General features: G+C 40.9%; 1 protein-coding gene across 2 annotated transcripts in view; it reads left to right on the top strand.

Moving 5' to 3' along the window:
* TENT4B (terminal nucleotidyltransferase 4B) overlaps nucleotides 1–17,602 on the top strand; it is a 51,904-nt gene extending 34,302 nt beyond the window's left edge. The window contains exons 6-12 of one of the 2 annotated variants that reach the window (XM_060276090.1): nucleotides 1,876–2,004; nucleotides 3,116–3,329; nucleotides 4,022–4,148; nucleotides 4,248–4,351; nucleotides 6,836–7,017; nucleotides 9,594–9,758; nucleotides 11,320–17,599. In XM_060276090.1, coding sequence (XP_060132073.1) covers nucleotides 1,876–2,004; nucleotides 3,116–3,329; nucleotides 4,022–4,148; nucleotides 4,248–4,351; nucleotides 6,836–7,017; nucleotides 9,594–9,758; nucleotides 11,320–11,499 — 1,101 coding nt within the window. In that variant the 3' untranslated portion in view covers nucleotides 11,500–17,599. Of the gene's footprint in view, nucleotides 1–1,875; nucleotides 2,005–3,115; nucleotides 3,330–4,021; nucleotides 4,149–4,247; nucleotides 4,352–6,835; nucleotides 7,018–9,593; nucleotides 9,759–11,319 lie in introns of both variants that reach the window. The other variant, XM_060276091.1, reaches the window with a different exon arrangement.
* The last annotated feature ends 2,000 nt before the right edge of the window (nucleotides 17,603–19,602 follow it).

The raw sequence follows: 19,602 nt of genomic DNA, 5'->3' as shown, positions 1-19,602 counted from the left end.
TTAAAAAAATACATTGTTTGTATTTCTGATGGTGTCCATATGTTGTTGGACTCAAGCCTGGCCAGTGGTTGGCATAGATGAAACTGTGCAGTCCAATAAAATCTGGAGACCATCAGGTTGAAGAAGGCTGCTGCTAGAAAACCTCATCCCAACTGTGTTTAAAAGAGTGAAAACAATGAAACAATTGAGAGGACCAAAGCATTTATATAGGCTATCTCCAATGGTGGATTTGCTCTAGTAGAAGCTCTTGCAATCCGCCTACCTTTCTCCAGGCCTTCCTACATCATGTTGTCTCCCAAAAGCTTCTCCTAAGTTTGACAGCTCTGGTACAGTGTGATCTGTATTCTGGTGAAAAAGAAGCCTTGAAATGGGAAATGGACTTAATCAGAGCCTGTGAGAAGTTGTATGGAAGGGATGGTGGTCCTGGGGTCAGGCCTGGCCTGCCCATGAAGCAGGGTGAAGCAGCCACCTCAGGTGGCAAAACCTCAAGCAGTTGCACCCCATCCACCCCACCCTTTTTGCTGCCACCGGAACTCCCCCCCCCCGCACAGTTTCGGGAAGAGGGAGGCGTTCTGGTGCATTGCTGCTTATCTTCCCCACCCCTGGGAAAACACCCCCTCATCTCAATGAGTTTTGTAAAGGGGGGGGGCATTCTGACAGCAGCAGAATGGTGGGATGGGCAGAGTGGCAGCAGCAGGGGGCAGAAGTTGGCACATTTCTGTTTCGCCTCAGGTGGCGAAACGGGACGGGCAGTCCTGCAACTACAACCAAGTTGAACCTGCCTGCATACCAAGGCTATTCGCAAAAGAATAGAAATGGAAGTGTTAGGTTTTTGTTTGTCGAAGTGGTCCTTAGCACCCCGGGGCCACTAAGAATGGTGGTAGAGTCCTATGAGAGGGGCAGGTGGGGCTTGTCAGCCTGGGAAGGTAGCCCATCTAGGAGAAGGACAGCTCTGATCCTAAACCTCCACTGCCTTGTGGGATATCTTTGGGAGAAGAAAAAGCTAAGGAGTAGACCCTACACAAATCTGGAGTAGAGTCCCTAAGATGTTTGAATGGCGCCTTGTCCGCCTCCTTCCAGCAACACCTGCAGCTAAGCTGGTGCCAAATGTATTGCTCTACTTTCATTTGGACCACTTCAGCAAGGCTGAGAGGGGGGTCTTATCATCTGGGCTGCCCAGGACCTCCTTGCACACTGCTCAAGCTTGCGCCCGGGGGACTTCACCCCCGGAGGCACACTCCATTGTCTCCCAAGACAGGACACCTGACCCTGAATGGTGTTGCTCTTGTTTTTAATTATTATATCACTAGGTGGCACCAGAGGATATGTGTGGATCTGTCTCTGTCTCTCCCCAGTTAGCATTTCTAAAGTAGACTTTTTGAGCAGTCTTCCAGGTTATATTATTACTTATTACCAAATTTGAAAGCTTATTGTACAATTAATGCAAGCGTTTGTTATCTCATACTATTTCCAGTATAGAAAAGTCTTATACCTTTAGCATTGGATGAGATTCCAGAGGAGTTTTGTTTGTTGTTAGACAGACAACCAACAGGTTGTACATTTTTATGGTGCGTCTGAGAGTGCCTGTAAGGTGGCTTAGGGCAATAAGTATGAAGGCTGATTTCACATTTTGTTAGCAAACTGGAAGTTAAAGTTCAGTGTGAGAAGGAATTTAGAAAAGGAACCATACAGGCTCGTCCACTAGTCATGCTAGTCCATTATCTGTTGTTTCAGCAAGTAGCAAATCAGCAAATAAGTTGGCAGTCCCCTTTTCTCTTGCAAGGTATGACACTGAGTGACAGTTCACCTATTAAGCTGTAAATATCTTTGTGGAATAAATGGAAGTCTAATTCCCATCTCCTTTTTCTCCCACAGAAATATCCTGTATTGCCATATCTAGTTTTAGTATTGAAACAGTTCTTGTTGCAGAGGGACCTGAATGAAGTGTTTACAGGTGGAATTGGATCTTATAGTCTTTTTTTAATGGCCGTCAGTTTTCTCCAGGTAAGTTGGGAGGAATTATTATGTGCTAGGTCCTGAATGGCCTTTCCCTTCTTTTAAGTGTAATATCACTTTAGGGCACACAACATTGTAGTCCGCCCATTGGCCGTAATAAAATAATTACTATAAAAATTGCATATAACGAAACATAGTATGGTAACTAGTACTGCAGTTAAAAAAATTTGGGGTAGCAGAATAGCTCTGGAGTAGAATGAGCACTGCTTTAGTAATAGCAATTCTAAAACATTCACAATTGTTTAAACTTATTATTTGCTTTGAATTGTTTTGTATAGCATTTCTGCCAGGTGTTTTGGGGATATTTTTATCTGCAAACTAAAAAGGCAAAGACACATACAGGGAAGGGTGTGGAGGGATGAAGACAGAGGAGGAAGATCAGTGTGATAATATCAGAACAATGTGGTGAGGTAGCCTCACCCCAGATACGCCCATTCTACTACTTTGATCTGCAGAACTGCCACTGTTACGGGTGCCACATAATTCTTGTTCCGCATTTTGTAAGAAATCGATCTTTTATTGTGGCAACACTTAACAATTTGGAACTCCCTTCCTACTGACATCTGGCAGGTGTTTTCACTGCACTCCTTTCAGCATGCTTGCTAATTTTTTTGTTTTTGTTTAGGCAAGCCTGTCCAGATATGTAGAATATTGACAAGTTTGTAGTCTGGTTTTGCATATCCCAGGTCCCAACTTCAGCTCACTCACTATTCAGTGTGCTTCACTCACAATCTGGTTAGGTCTTCTTCGTGTGTTAAGTGTGTGTGTTGCTACTTTCCGTTTCATTCCTCCTTCAAAAGAATCCTGTGAAGGTTGATCATGCGTTCGTTCTATTTTATAGATTTGGGGCAGAGTAAGGCAATGACTTGCCCAGACACACCCACAGAGTCTGAGTGGAAGACTTGGGGCATTTTGCATTGGAAATAATTGGAAATAATAATGATGGGATATGTGCAAAAGCTTTTTGTGTTTTCCCCCCGAGCCAGCTATTAAAATGGTTGATTCTTTAATTCACTAGTGAGTTGAGTGTTTACATGGATTTTAAAGGAATCTGGAGATTTTTTGTAAATCATTTTTTGTTTTGTTTCCCCCCCAATAGCTACATCCCAGAGAAGATGCTTGTACCCCCAACGCCAATTACGGTGTGCTTTTAATAGAATTTTTTGAATTATATGGGCGTCATTTCAACTACCTGAAAACAGGAATCCGAATAAAGGACGGTGGCTCATATGTGGCTAAGGATGAAGTGCAAAAGAATATGCTAGATGGCTATAGACCATCAATGTTGTATATTGAAGACCCACTGCAACCAGGTATTTGGGCTTTTCATTAGGCCATAGGAAAGTAAACAGTTTCTATGGAGAAATTCTATTGTTGAGGATGACCATAAGACCAAAATGTGTCTGAGTTTATTTTACTGAGTTGAGTAATATATATACCGTATACATAAGCCAAAAGTAATAGCACATACAGTATGTCTAAAAGTGACCCACCTTATATACACATGCTCACGTATTTGTATACATACATACATACACACATGCTCTCTCTATGTGTATAATGTGTGAAATTTGCAAATAGATATATATTGTGTGTGTAACATATTGATCCAGCAGTTTTAATATATTGCCATGCCATAGCTGCAACTTGTACAGTAGAAGCTGAAAAGCAAAAAGCTGATGAATTATCTCTCTGTATATGTATATCCCTCACTTTAGGGATCACTGAGGAAGACCATAAAGTCAAAAAACATTTGGGATTATTTTATTGAGTTGAATAATTTCAGGTTATGTTTTTGACTTTTTATATTTGTGATATAAAAGTTGCTGTAATAAAATTGCTTATTACTTTTTTGTATTATTGGGATATTTAGATCCCAGTTGATTGGTAAATTACCTTGTTTTGTTGGGACTAATTTCCTTTTTGCAGTGTAAAATCATATTATATTCAGAGAAAATGTTTGCCTGTTACAATCACCCTAATGGTTGTTTTCTTTTTTTTTAAGGTAATGATGTTGGCAGGAGTTCTTATGGTGCCATGCAAGTGAAACAGGCCTTTGATTATGCATATGTTGTTCTGAGCCATGCAGTATCGCCAATAGCTAAATATTATCCCAACAATGAAAGTGAAAGGTAAACATATGTCCCAAGTTGGATCCATTAGTGGTGTCACTCTCCCCCCCCCCCTTTTAAAATCCAGTTAACCTTTTCTTTCTCTTAAAATGTTCACAGTATATTGGGAAGAATTATCAGAGTAACACAGGAAGTTGCAACATACAGAGACTGGATATCAAAGCAATGGGGAATGCAGAATAGCACAGAGACGTCATGCAATGGTAAGATTTTCCTATATGTAGGCTTGCAAAACCCTTGCAGCCAAAAGTTCACTTTAGATCCTAGCAGAGAACCCTGTAATATAGGTATAAAAGCTTCTTCCTATTCAATAATGTTTGATTTGCATTATGGACATTGGCACAAAAAGCTTCAGCCGTAATGAAGCTTGCTTCTTAGTAAACATATATAAGATTGCATGGACAGATACAGAAAAGCAGAGGCAAGAAGCCCACAAGCATAGGTTTATGATCAAGAGGAAAAAAAGTTGACCTGATAACTGACTACTTTGGTAGAAAGAACCCAGGGAGTAATAAATACTCTAGTGACACTCTCAAAGAGAATAGAATATAGGCTGTGGAAGTTTCATAAGCAGTATAAGATACTTTGGGTTGTATCTGGCAGATTTTTTTCTCAAGAGTAGGCTTACTGAAGTCAGTGGATGTGATTTAAGTCCATTTGTTTCAGTGCGTCTACTTGAGTATGACATACTGTAGTTGGGAGTTCTCATTTTAAAACAAGTTTGTTAACCCTCATGAGTTGCAGACTGAAATGTTAACAGCAGAATCTGTTAAAGGCTTGATCTGGGCATAATCCCTTCTGTTGTCATAACACTTAGAATGGTTGAGTCAAAACGAAAACCAAAGCTGCATAATCTTAAATTGGCCACTCACTAAATCAAGGCCTGCTATTCCCAGATATTCTGAACAGCATAAAGCCTGTATGGAAGCATGCAGACTCTGATGATCCAGACTACGATATATTGAAAGCAGAAAACAGGAGGTAGAGGAGAAACTACAGTGTCAAAGATAGCTGAAAGAAGTGCAGTTGACCATGCTTTTCAAACCGCCTGTGGCTGATATCCTGTGCCCATTTACTTAAAAATAAGCCCCACTGAACACAGGAGTTGTTTCTAAGAAAACATGTTGTTGGGATGCACTGGAGGGATGAAAGAACTGTTGCAGGCAATTTACTAAGCACTCCTATTCAGCAAATGTTGATTTGTTTTATTGATATAGACCTAGGCCCCAGTTCTAAACACACTTTCTAGATATAATGGAGTTTGCTTCTGAATAAATGTGCATAAGATTGCGCTGATGGACACAGAGAAGCAGGGTGGAGAAGCCTGCAAGGAAAAGAAAAGTCATGGTCCAGAGCAGACACCCCCAAACTCGGCCCTCTAGATGTTTTGGGACTACAATTCCCATCATCCCTGACCACTGGTCCTGTTAGCTAGGGATGATGGGAGTTGTAGTCCCAAAACATCTGGAGGGCCGAGTTTGGGGATGCCTGGTCCAGAGAGACCAGAAAGGTTATTTGATAGCTGACTATTTCAATGCAAAAAACTGAGGAATAAAAACAAAAATGGTGAAATTCTTAATGAATTGAGATAAATGATCGTAACTATACCTTGACAGAGAGTCCCTGTTCTATATAGCATGGGTCAAAACATGAGTCTCTGAGGAGTGTGAGATAATGTCTTCCTCCCAGGAGTAGTATATGTGTTATAGAGAACCACTCTACCAAAGAGTTGTTTGTGCAAATCATGGATTTTAACAGAAGTTTTAGCAAATTCTTTTGACATAGCATTAACTGAAAAGATCCATGTCTGTAATAGGCACTTGGAGCACTGTGTCTCTGACAGCATTCTTTGTTAACGTCATTTATTAGCACCCATAAATACTTTATGCGACTTTCCCAAAAGCTCAAAAGCACTGTACAACCAACAAAAATGCTCCCAAGTTCTAAAGTTTAAAACCACAACATTTCACTTAGCTTTTCATCATGACACCCTCTTTCAGTTATGCTATGCCAACCTTGGTGTGTCATTAATGTAGCAAATCTTATTAATCTGCCCTGCCTTGCAGAAGCTCTGTTAGGATGAAGCAAAATTAGATCGGACCAACGCTTGGATAATTACCTACAATTTTTTAGAGAAACTTAACTGGATTCAACTAAATACCCCCAGTATAGCTAAAGTTAGTAATGAAGAAATCCCTTGGGGAGTAACAGATCTACATTAGTTGTGTTCATTGTGTTAACACGGGTTTCAGTAGTACATAGACATGACAGACTTATTTGGTTAAAAGCCATGGTCACAGGTATGACTGGCTTGCTGCCCTGAATGCCATTTAACACCTATTGTCATCCAGGGCTTTGAAACAAATTAAACCCGTCTTGCATGTCATTTTTGCAGTAGATGCATCTCAGCTGCAAGCAGTTATGTTCCATGATGCAAAAGTGGAAACTGGTTTTCTTTACAACCCATTGTTTGGCTGAGAGGGGAGCACAGTGTGTGTTTATCTAACACTTGGGGTGGGGAACCCTTATGCTGCTGGTGTACATTCTCCCCCAGACTATTCACCATGCTGGGTGGGGCTGGACACCACATGTTCCCCGGAACCCAAAACTCTCTATACTGTTGTGAGCAACTTCGTTGTTGTGAAAGAATGCTTGTTCTGTGCTCACTATTCTGCACTTTGTATCAGGTAATGGGGTGACCTTGATAGACAACCAGCAGTTGGACAAATGCAACAATAATCTTTCCGAAGAGAATGAATCACTAGGGAAACCTAGAAGTAAAACAGAGACACCAAGCAAACACTCATCAAATTCTTCATCAGGCCCTTTATCATCGTCATCTTCTACACTCTCCAGCTCCAGCGACGTAGTAAGTATCATGCCCTGGTCACTGTCCCATTGGATTATTGTAATGCACACTAGCTTCCCTTGAAGCAGTGTAGTTACCCCAGCTGGTCCGGAATACAGCAGCCAAACTATTGTCTAGAGCTATATTACGCAGATCTTGTGTTGTCTTCATTGGCCACTGTTTCCGGGCTCAGTTTGAAATGCTGTGGCTCTGGTCTTTTAAAATAAAAACCTAAGTTGCCAGGGTATCTTGGGAATTGCCTTTTCCCATATGAACCCATTCAGAAACATTGCTCATTTTCTGAGGTCCCCCTTGTGGTACCACCGCTGGCAGAAGTTCAATTAATGGGAGCAAGAAAAATGACCTTTTAAAATTGTGGCATCCAGGTTATACAATGGCTTCCCCATAGAAATGTGCCCACCCCTCCAGGAACAGCAGTTTTTAAATGGGCTCTAAAGACAGCCCTGGCTCAAGGGACATTTTAGTTAAATATTTCACAATTGGATAATTTATTCCTTCTGTCTGTTTTGTATTGTGCTAATAGTCTTTTTTAAATAGTACTGTATATTCCTGCGTATAGGACTACTTTTTAGTCCAGGAAAATCTTCTCAAAAGTCGGGGGTCGTCTTCTACGCTGGGTCGTATTTCTTACATGGCGAGTATATCCCAAACTCTATATTTTAACTGGAAAAGTTGGGGGGTCATCTTATACACCCAGTCGTCTTATATGCAGGAATATAAGGTAGTATTTTTTTCTTCTCTTTGCTGCTTTGTGTCTTCATGCAAAGAAAGACAGAATCAAACTGCTTTGCTCAGGAAAAACCCCTCCCACCACCACAGAGTTGTTTTGTGTATTTGGGGATGGGCAGCTTTGAATTTTCCTTGCCTCAAACAGTATCCTTATAGCAAACAGTTCAAAAACGAAACAAAATTATGAAGAGTTGCAAAAGCATATTTGCTTGCATTCAGTTATAAACTCATTCTTATCTTTTAGCTCCCAAAGGCTGTGCTTACATTATCAATTAAAACAAGACATAATTAAGAAATGAGATACAAACCTGTGAGAGGGGCAAAAAAGCATAGGACAGTTCAAAAGTTTGGCAAAACAGAAAATCATGTAGCGGATTAATAAAAAGCCAAGGCAGAGAGGCTAGTAGTCTGCCTTCCTCAGAAGAAGTTCTGAAATCTGGATGCCATAGTCAAAAACGCCATTCTGCCAGTTCCAGCCACCTAAACCTCCAAGGCAGTGGGAGATGGAACGTGGCAGTCCTCTGAGAAGAGTGCAGAGGGAGGTTAGTGAGGCCGGGGTTTATAAGAGTCTGATCTTCAGGGAACATAAGTTTTAAAATGAAACGAAACCATACAGAGGAAGCAACCTCTAAGCATACTTTAAAGCAGCACCTTTGTTTATGCAGCCCAGAGATTATGGCAATACTTGCTTTTCTATTTTATGTTCTTAGAAACAATACACGTTAGTTACAGTGGATGCCCTAAAATTTGGTGAGCGTCGATTGTTCACATGGGAATTCCAAAAACCACACAATGAAGTTTAAAATGTCCAGAAACGGATATACTTTCCCCTGCTACTCACACAATAGTGAATGTTCACAATAATTAGGCAATTGTCAGGATTCCCTGGTGTACCCTTGCACACACTCAGCGTTTCTGGACTGTGATGCTTGTACTTCTCAATCTGGTTCCGATATGATGCTTTTGGTTTCTGTCTTTTGGGTTTGATATAAGCAGCATGTGCTTGTACAGCTGCACTTGTAACTTGCAAGGCATATAGCTCACCAGCTCTGTATGGCAGCCCAACAGGGACTAGGTGATTCTCCAGCATTTACTGCCTGGGACAAAAAAACAACCCAATGGATGCTGAAGCTCCCAGCGGCCCTTAATACGTTGCTGGTGGGTTGGTAGTTGTGCAGGCCTAGCCGTCTAGATCTGGTTTTCCTGGAAAGTTTATTGGCATTTGTAGGATATGAAAGAAATTTATGTTTGTATAGGACCTGCTTCCTTAGGTATTCCTGGTGGCAGACATGAGCCAAAACTATCAGGACAGCAAATATTTGCCAGACCTGCATTAGCCTCTGAGATAATTAAAAAGAGGGGAAACGGTGTATGAGTTGGGATTATCTTAAAGAGCTCTCTCTCCTCTAGCCTCATGGCTTTCATAGAAGCAGATTATATACAGAAAATGCAAAAAGAGCTAATTCCTTACGCCTCTCTAACACGATAAAAGCTAGTTACATAAAGAAAAGGCAGGAAAGTGTTGCATTTTATGCAGCTGTTGGTGGGTCTAAAATAATTAGATGGATGCTTGCATCAATCCAGCATTTTAAAAGCTCATTTTTGTGAAGAATATTTGCATAGTACATACATGAAATGTGATTTGGGAACATTCCCTCGGTACAAATGTGATTCTGATAAGTCACTGGATCTGGGAGCAATAAACGGCCCTTATCACGTCATATTTTTGAGAGCAGTAGTCCCTTACCTGGTTGTAGTTTTGAAGGTGCTGACCATCTGAAAAGCAATGGCCTCTCCTGTCTTTCCCCATAACTGACATGTTCCTGCTGATGCCTGTTTCCCAACAGGAGTCTGATGGAACACCATGCAAAACCTCTAAACAGCTGGGCTGCCGCCAAACTACAGCAAACAGAATGGCTACTCAGGACATATCACTGGGATCCACGCAGTTGAGTGGGAAAATACCAAGTGGCCAAACAGTGAATGCATCCAGTGTTGTAAACAAGTCCCAGGTTGGTAGGGCATTGGGCTCAATCACCTTGGTCCCCTTCCTTCTTCCACTACCAGCATTATTATCCTTAAGTGGCATCCCCACCCCGCCTGGGATTTCAGTACAGCATTTTGTTGCTTGCAGAAATTCTGTAACCCCAGACTTACACAAGCTGGCATATTTTCCCTTGAGGTTGAAATCTGGAGGGATGGGTCTCTTCCCCCTCCCCCCTACCTCTTCAGAGATGGATGGTAATGAGGAGGCTGCTAAAATAAGACTTCTCCAGCAATAGGAAAAGGATCTATAAAAGGGGTTTCAGCGGTCACCAAAGAAATGTGGAGAAGTAATTTTTTGTGTTCTGGGGTACATCTGCACCAAGAGTTTACAGTAAATTATTATTATTCTACAGTACTTTTAGGCCATCGTTCTGAGCAAATGCCTGTCCAGAGCAACACCCATTTGAAACCTAAGATAAAAAATAGTGCAAAATTTAAAACTTTAAAAGCTTAGCTATTGTAAGTCATTAGCACCTGACATAGAATGTTCTACGTGTATGCTGTGAATCATTATGATGTGTTCACATACTTTTTATGGGGTACCTGTGTAACATCCTGAAATGGTTGCCTTATTTGCTTCTTCAGTTTTTTCCTAGGCCACAGAGAAACAAACATCTTTTGGGAGCAATGGAACAGTAACACAGTCTCCACAGGTGTAGATCACCTTAGAGCTATTGTGTGTGTGTTTTTAGAGGCGTTGTTTTGACAAGTGCAGTGGTGCATTAGGAGGGTGAGGCTATTGCCATTCATCTGTACCACAGCATACCTTCATTGAGATTCCTGCATTGCAGGGGGTTGAACTAGATGACCCTAGGGGGTCCCTTCCAACTCTATGATTATCTTTCCAGTGAACATCATTTTAGATGTGTATTTTTTAAAATTAAGTAGCTATTTTAATTACTGCTTATGAGCCTATATTTATTAAAATATTTGATGGTGCAATAGCACAGAAATGAAAATGCATTTTCTAGAAATTATTCAAAAGGGATTGAAAAACACTGCCCTTTGCATCTTTCCTGTCCGTGCTGCGCCATTTTATCTTTAAACCGTGGATGTGCTTTTCTTCCTTTTTAACATGATTGGAGTAGTTGCACAATAGTGCTGAGATTTTGAAAACTCCAAAAAAGCCAAAATGTTAGGCATCACTTTTAACAATCGGTCAGTAGTTCAAGAAAAGGCATGTTGTGGCAAATTGTCCTTCGCCCCCAACTTGGATGGATGGCAAGTAGTTGAGGTGCATTCAAAGAGGTTCTCTATACCCCCTGAAGGGTGAGAAATCTGTTGAGATTCCACATGTACCTTACAATGCAAGATTAATTATAAAGTTGCTAGCAGCTGCTAGTTTGGAGTAGCCCTGGAAACTTGACATAAACCTTCCTGATCTGTATGTGACTTCATTCCTCGTGTGGAAGTGCCATGGGCTGCTTGCCTCTCTGCTCATGTAACTGTGGCTCATGTGTTGTGAGAGCAAACGACCTGTACGTAGCGAGGGTGCTCACGCTGGCTTTCTCGTCTTCTCCTTTGCAGCACGGCTCCACGAGGTTATTCCGCACTTCTTCCAACAAAGGCTTCCAAGGTCCAGCAAATTCAAGCCATGGCACCTCGGTCATGAACAAGCAGCACCAAGGCAGCAAATCACACCAGTATTTCCACGGCAAAAAGAGGAAACACAAGAGGGACGTGGTCCTTCCAGACCTTTGTAGATAGTTCTCCTATCTGACAATTTTGACTGTTCTTCTGTGTGCAATGATCTCTCTCATGCTACAAGAGTAAGTTGGGACAGTGAATCCCCAGACCTCATCTGGAGTCTCAAAAGACTATGGGAACGTTGATTAGCAACGCATTTTAGTTTTTATTTTTTCCAGCTCGCCACGGAACAGATCATGAAGACTGATAAAGGCAAAGGGGGAGGGAGGGAGGAAGCAGCAAAAGGCCACTTATGTGGCGAGTTATATGCTACCACAGGGTTGTTTAGGATATAAAGGCTTGAATGTAAAATAAATATTTCCCATCAGCTTTTATGCTGACCTGTAAGGGGGGGGGGATAGTATTCAGTGTGTTTAAGGGGTTGGTAATGAACTAAAATAAAAGGATAAAAAAGTGAAAAAAATATTATATTTTGAGGGAAGCCCAAAGTTCAAAGGAGAGTGAGTAAATTCACGCATGATAATTTTTAAATTATTTTTGCATATATTTACCATTTTATTGTGTATCTATAGATGACCATATAGGAAAATTGACATTTGTAATAGTGGATTTGTTAATACTTTTTACATAACATTGGCATTTAAATTGTAGAAACACCCCCCCTCCTTTTCCCTCAGGACTAGCTTAAAAATAATAATAATAATAATCTGAACTGTCAGCTGAACATCGAACAACGTAGTGAGTTATATGGCTCAGAAATTGTGGTGTGCTTCCCCCCCCCCGTTAGCATTGAAATGATTTAATAGCACATTTATGTGTCTGTACATGTTGCTTCTCTGAAGGAAAAAAGGCAGATAAGATGCAGGGGTGCAAAGACTTGTTTGTAAAGTGTAAAAATGCATCATGTGTCAACTCGGAGCTTGTATTTCCTCTCGCACGAGTGGAAAATGAACTCTTCACCTTCTTTCTGATGTGCCATCTTCTCAGGCAAAGGGTTATTCCAGGTTAGTTTTCATCAGAAACCTTAGGGGGTTATTATTATTATTATTATTTGATAGGAAACCAAGCTACTTGAGGGGGGACAGGGAAAGAAGCACTTTGCTACATGAAGGAAAACATCTCAAGTTCATTGGTGATGTCTACATTTTGGGACCTCCTCTAAACCTTATGTCTTTTTTTGTGCCTTCATCCCCATTTTTTCCCCTCCTTTACCTTGCAACTTTGTATCTTTTTCTTAAAAAAAAACTTGAGAAATGGAACTGTTAAGGCAGTTGCAAAAAAAAATCCCTTGTTATCTCATTCCTTTTTTAAATCCACTCTTAAAGAATTAAACAGTCTTCAATAATGGAAATAAATTTGTATTGCTGTCTAAAGAGCTGAAACCTTTTTCATATCCAAGTACTTCTTTGTCAAAAAATCTCCCACCCCGCCTTTTAAAAACGTTTGAACATTTCCTAAGCTCAGCCATGCTGTGGGTTTTAAGACTGACAAGAAGTTCATGCGATGAATGCAAAATGGGGACATGTAGGTTTGTAGTCACTTGCATTGTTTGCAAAAAGGATTTGGCGCACTTTAATTGATAGAATGTAAAGTGACTTTTACTGTAACATTTTTCTTTGAAGAGGAAAGTGTGTTTGTGTGACTGTGTGTGTGTGTGTGAGAGAGAGAGAGAGAGAGAGAGAGAGTGTGTGTGTGTGTGTGTGTGTGTGATTTCAGTATGCAAGACTGTGTTCAGTGTATCCAGTCTGGAGAATGATGATGATCCTTTTATGAGGAATAATATTAGCTTTTAGGTGTTTTCTTTTATAATTGCAGACCAACTTGACCTTTAATTAAGCACTGACCTAGTGCAAAAACTTTTTAAGTAAAATAATGCAAAACGACCAAAAACTGTCATCACTGAAAACTTAATAAAACACACACTCTTGATGATAAAGCATTTATTTAACTTCCAAGGAAATGGAGGGGGGGAAACACCACCTAGCCCACCCTAATGCTCAAGAACACTAAGCTTAAAGGAAAAAGAATGTTAACCTGTCAATGTTTTCAATTTTAGATCCATATTCTGTTCTGATCAGTTTTTATCAACAATATTTTTGTTACTATAATTTGCTGCAAGTACATTATGCATTATTAAAAAGTATTTATTTTGAATTTTAAAAAAATGTTTTATAACTGTGTAGGCCTACCTTCACTGCTTTGGGAACAAATTCTAAATTATAGTAATCCAGTATTACTAGCTGCTGTTATCAAACGCTGTTACAAATGTGTAATACATCGATCTGTATTACTTAACCACACTGAAGGGTTGTTGTTATTATTTTTATCATTATTTAATTTTTCTTCTTCAAAGAATCACCCTCATTGTTGGAAACAAATGTTCTGTCGGGATGCAGAGTTTGGTGTTCCAATAAGCATGTGATTATTTTAATGTGGTGGTAGCGGGAAGATAATCTTGATTCCGTTGGGAATCTTAGGTTTGCCTCAATTTATGGTTTTCATAAATTTTAATGGAAAATTAGCTTTTCCTGGACTGCTCGAGTTTCATTTTGTAAACAGTATATTTCTTAACAGAAGACAAGATCGAAGAAAAAAAAAGCATGAAGGAGAAATTGAGGTATTTACTTTGCCTCAGATTACCAGCATTGTATTCATGAAACACTGTATGTCTAAGCAAAACTTTTATTTAAACTGGACAGTTGAACTGTTCGCCTTTTTCAATCTGAAGTAAAAACAAAATAGCTCCAAGTTTTGCCTGCTCATTTATCTTGTACATTTCATCTCTGTATTCAACTCAAGTCTAATTCCTTTTTTGAGTTTGAATACTTTTTTTGTGAACATTTTGTGGAAATATATATAGATATAAAATAAATGTTTAAACACCCACATTTTTTAAAATCATTCGTGACATCCATTTTCTTTTGAAAGGCATGTGATTCCACCACCACCCCATCCACTTGCGCACTATCTCCAGCCACCCACTGCAAACTCCAAATGGCCAGATTACATAGGAGCATTGGAACCTGCCTTACACTGAACGAGACTCGGCTGGCCTTTCTAGCTCAGCATTGTCAGACTAGCAGCCCTTACCTAGAGATGGCACCTTCTGCATGCTGAGCAGATGCACAGTCACTGAGCTATGAACCTTGCCCTAAAGACTATTACACAATAATGGTAGTACAATTGGGACTGAGGGATGGCAGGGAACAATCCCAGGAGTTGAGTGGCAGCCGATCCCTTGGGTGTGAGTCCTGAGACTGCACAACAGGGCACATACCTGCATTTACCCATTCACTCCTCTGCTTGCATGAACAGCAAAGCAATTGCAGCTTCCCGGTTTAACACAAGCCTTCCGTTATGTACAAAGTGGAAGATAACAGTGAATTGCTTCTAAAGGAGCCAGGGTTTGGAAGCAAGCTTTAAACCAGGGTTGAATCCTGGGTTTGGTTTCCCCCCCCCAAAAAATAGTTCTTGCTTCTCACACGGAACAGGAAGCTTGTTTGTGTGATTGCTTTGGTGCTCGTGAAAGGGGAAGAGTGAAGGAGCTGATGCTCCTGGGCTGATTGAGCCAGAATTTGATCTCTGAAACATGGCTGCTGTGCAAATCATCTACTGTAGCGTATGTGACGTTTCGTTTTGAATTTACTGAGACTGGCAACAGCACAGTACAAGAATGGCAGGTAGGTGTGTAGATCTTTTTATTACAGGGAATCCCACATGCTTTTGACTTACCTGTATCTGCAAATGCTACAGCAACCCCACAGCCTTCAAGTTGCCTGCTTACTGTATAGTGCATTTTATTTCCTGCTCCATCTCCTACAAAGGCCTTTATATCTGTTGACAACCTACTTTGAGTGCAGTAATTGCAGAAAAGGGTCTATAAATAGACCTGATTTTATTTGTGCCTGAATCCAAGAGGCCAGGGAATATTTCATAGCCAAACTGTCTCCTTCAGGCTTGCAGTTAATGGGTTGGCAAGGAAAGCAATTTTTGTGCATGTGTCACGCATGTGGCCCTGGTACAGTAGTTCCTTGTTGAACTCTACTGTGTGCACAGGGCTACCTATTAAGTGTCTCTCTGCTTTTCTTTGACGAAAGGTGCATCTCTCTGTATATGCAAGGAGAAGCACCACCATAGGCAAGGAGGACTCTAAGCAGTGATGTGTATATGGAGCAATAGATTGTGGTGGGGGCACTGTATGATCACAGAATCACCTGCAGAAACAAGTAAGTTGCATTATAGTTTGATAATTCAGTGTTACACTAGTTCAGTTTTTAACAACGGGTTATGTAAGGAAACAATTCTATGAGTGCACACTATGTCTTTCAAGTACATTCAAAGCACATTTCCCCCCCCCTCTAAAGAATTCTGGGCACTAGTTTCAAGGTGGCTGGGAGTTGTAGCAGTGTCAGGGGGAAACTACAATGCCCAGAATTCTTTGAAGAGGGAAAATGTGCTTCAGATGTGTTTTAAAGGTGTAGTGTGTACAGAGCCCAAATAGTTCATTAGGTTTCCACAGAAGGAAAATGATTAGTCTTTTACATTGAAGATGAGAGCTTGTTTTCGCTCTTCATTGTCTCTTGCAAAATGCTAAAACACTAAGAGAGAAATAGGATGGGGTCACTGATGAGCTAAACAACATGTGCATTAAAAATAGCCTCCTCTGCTCCACAGCGGCTTGTAGGCAGACTTACAGCTTGCCGAATCCTGGAAGTAACCTGAAGAAAACATTGCATGAGGAGGTTGAGAGAGTGCATGACATAATACAACATAATACCAGACAATGGTTTGGAATTATCTGAACTATACCACAGACAAGTAGAGGCAAGAAGCTTGCGGGTATAGATTTGTGGTGTATTATAGGGTTTATAATAGATTCATAGGAGTTGGGAGGCACCCTAAGGGTCATCTAGTCCAACCCTCTGTAATGCAGGAATCACAGTTAAATAATTCCTGACAGATGACTATCCAACCTCTGTTAAATCTCCAGTGGAGAGTCCACTACCTTCGGAGGTAGTCCATTCCACCGTTGAACAGCTTTTGATGTCAGAAAGTCATGCTTAATGTTTGACCAGAATCTCCTATCTTTTAATCTGAATCCATTGGTTCAGGTCCTACCCTCTGGAGCAGTAGAAAATAGCCTGCGGCAGCCTTTTAAATATTTGAAGATGGCTATCATGCCCCCTCTCAACCTTCTCTTCTGCAGGCTGCACATACCCAGTTCCCTCAACCAGTGTTCGAAACTCACATTGTTCTAGGCCCATTTTGTGACACTGAATTTCATTAGTGGGAGCAGCTTCTGAGCTCTGGGTACAATTCTGCACCTAAAATTACAGATTAAAACTGCAGAGTGGAAGGAAAGGAGGACCCTTTTCTGCCTCCCCACTTCCAGCTACTCTCTGAAGACTGGAGAAGAGACCCTCTTATGAATATGAGGGGGCTGGGTAGGAGAAGGACTAGACTACGTGAAAAACAAATATAAGATTTTAGCTGCAGTTCATTTATTTTCAGCTTTGTATTCTTGTTATTAAAAAAGCGTGCGTGCCTAGACATTCTGTTGTTGTGTCCATAACCTAGGTTTAAGGTGCCATTTAGCTCCTATCGTTCATATCTCAGTTTCTAACACTGCCCTCAACCCATCCTTCATAAGGCTTGGTTTCTAGACCCTTGATCATCTCGCCCCCCCCTCCCATTTCCCAAAATCCTTAGGGGGGGGCAGAACTGGGCACGTTACTCCAGGTGGAAATATTCTCTCTTTTTTTCTTCCAAATAATATTTATTCATTTTAAAATAATACAGAATACAAAAAATCACAAAAACAAAAAGACAAAAACAAAAACAAAAAAAACATAAGAAAGAAATATCAATTACAGCAAATCTTTCATTTTTACTTGACATTGTAGACTTCCTCAATTCCCCCCTCACTGGGTCCATTTTTAAATCCAACTTAAGCAATTTTCATATTACATCTTAAATCATTTTAACACATTTTTTCCATTATCTCTCAACTATTCCTAATCTATAAACATCAACTATCTGTAAACTTATAATTCACCAATTATTCCAAATCACAAATCATTTCCCCAACCATCTATTTCACCCCTTAGCCTATAATTTATTCCCCAAAATTATCCATAAATTCAGATATTGGTTCTTTCTATCCTAATAACATTTATACATTTAAATCTGATTCAGCCAGCCGCCGCCCCCCCCCCCGGACTCGAGGTCTCCCAGACGATTCAGCCAGTTTCATAGGTCATTCCAGTTTCGGACCATCTTAATCAGAAAATAACATCCATTATTGCTCTTTATCCCACTCCCACTCTGTCACAACCTATCCACCACACTTCCTTCTTCATCCCCTGCTGTCTCCCCAATTTTCTAACTGTTACACGATACCGTCCATCTAGATTTCTACTTTTCAATCCTTCCACATTTTTTGTTCCCCTTAGATTCTGACCCCAGTATGGATCCTGCCCTCCCTCTCTCACTGGGAGGGCATTACAGGTGGAAATATTCTCTGGGGGTTGTCATTTTCACAAGGAACTGAGACAGTATTTAGGGATGGTAACAGTCTCAAAACATGGGTATGTAAATGTTCATATCTAAGCGACTGCAGTGAGCCAAAGAGGTGTTTCTGGTTAAAGAGATAAGTCCCTCTTTCTAGGAACAGATCCCCTGCTTTACACTCATCTGAGTGTGCATATCATGATTAACAGAAATTTTGGGAAATTCGTTTGACCTGGCATGAACAGAAGGTAGCTGTTTTGCCTCTGCCAGGCACTTCGGCCGAGGGCACTTCGCCTGCTGCTATACTTCTTAGATTAAGAAGTGGGGGGAGAGTCTGTGTGTGTAAGCAGAAAAAGTGCGAATGGCAACATCAGTTCACGCTTTTTGTTTACTTGCTCTGGCTCAGGATGCTGAGCTGTATATTGCCTTCTGATTCAAGTATTTATTTTAAGTTTCTTGTGGGGAGCCTGTGGCCCTCCATCTGCTGTTGGACTTTTGTCTCCCATTGGCACCAACACTTACAGCTAATGCCCACAGATGATGGGAGCTGTAGTCCAGCAACATCTGGAGGGCCACAGGTTCCCTCCCTCTGTTTTACACACCGCATTCATCCTAGATTAGCCTCCAAAACAGCTTGCAATTAAGATCCATACAAAAGAATTATAATAATATGCATACATGCTAGCATTTGTTGCTATCTTCTGTGGACCACCAGGGCCGAGGCAATGCAGGTGTGGATAACAAGCCGAGAGGAGAAAGCTGTTGGAAGCAAGGCTTCCTTCAGAAAATGGGTGTCTTGTTCAAATGAAAACAATGGACGAAGGCATTCGCAAAAATGCAAGGAGATAAAGAGCATCCGGAAGGATCAAGGGGGTGGAGCAATTCACCTATAAGGAAAGGTTCCAACATGTTGGCAGAGACCCTGAGGGGGTCACCTAGTCCAACCCCTTGCAATGCAGGAATCTCAACTAATGCACCCATGACAGATTATCATCCAAGCTCTGTTTTAAAATCTCCAAACAAGGAGAGTCTACCATCTCTCATGGGAATCCATTCTACTGTCATATCTCCGCTTTACTAGGCTAAACATACCCAAACGTTCCTCATAAAGCTCAGTTTCCAGACCCTCGGTTGTCTTGGTTGCCCTCCTCTGTACACATTTCAGCTTGTCAATATCGTCCTTAAACTGTGGTGCCCAGAACTGGACGTGGTATTCCAGGAGTGGTCTGACCGAGGCAGAGTAGAGCAGGACTATTACTTGCCTTGATTGAGACACTATACTTCTGTTGATGCAGCCTAGAATAGCATTAGCTGCCCCCGCTGTATCACACCGTTGACTCATGTGAAGGTGTGTATCCTTTTCACTTGCACTATGGGCAGTCTAGGTGTCCCCCATCTTATATTTGTGCAGCTGGATCTTTCTGCCTAAGTGCAGAACCTTAGATTTGTCCCTACTGAAATTCATTTCCTTAGTTTCCGCCTAGCTCTCCAATCTGTTAAGGTCATCTTCAATCCCAAATCCAGAAGTGGCTTTTAAATCATGCGAAAGCTCAAATATAATGAGGAAATTAACTGTTAGGAAAATAAAATTAACTCCTTTGTGAATGCAGCTTTCATTATTTCGGTAGAAAACACAAGTTTATTAAAAACAAA

The sequence above is a fragment of the Zootoca vivipara genome, chromosome 6 (assembly GCF_963506605.1).
Source record: "Zootoca vivipara chromosome 6, rZooViv1.1, whole genome shotgun sequence".
Taxonomy (NCBI): domain Eukaryota; kingdom Metazoa; phylum Chordata; class Lepidosauria; order Squamata; family Lacertidae; genus Zootoca; species Zootoca vivipara.
The sequence above is the reverse complement of the archived record's forward strand: the minus strand, read 5'-3'. Positions and strand labels throughout refer to the sequence as shown.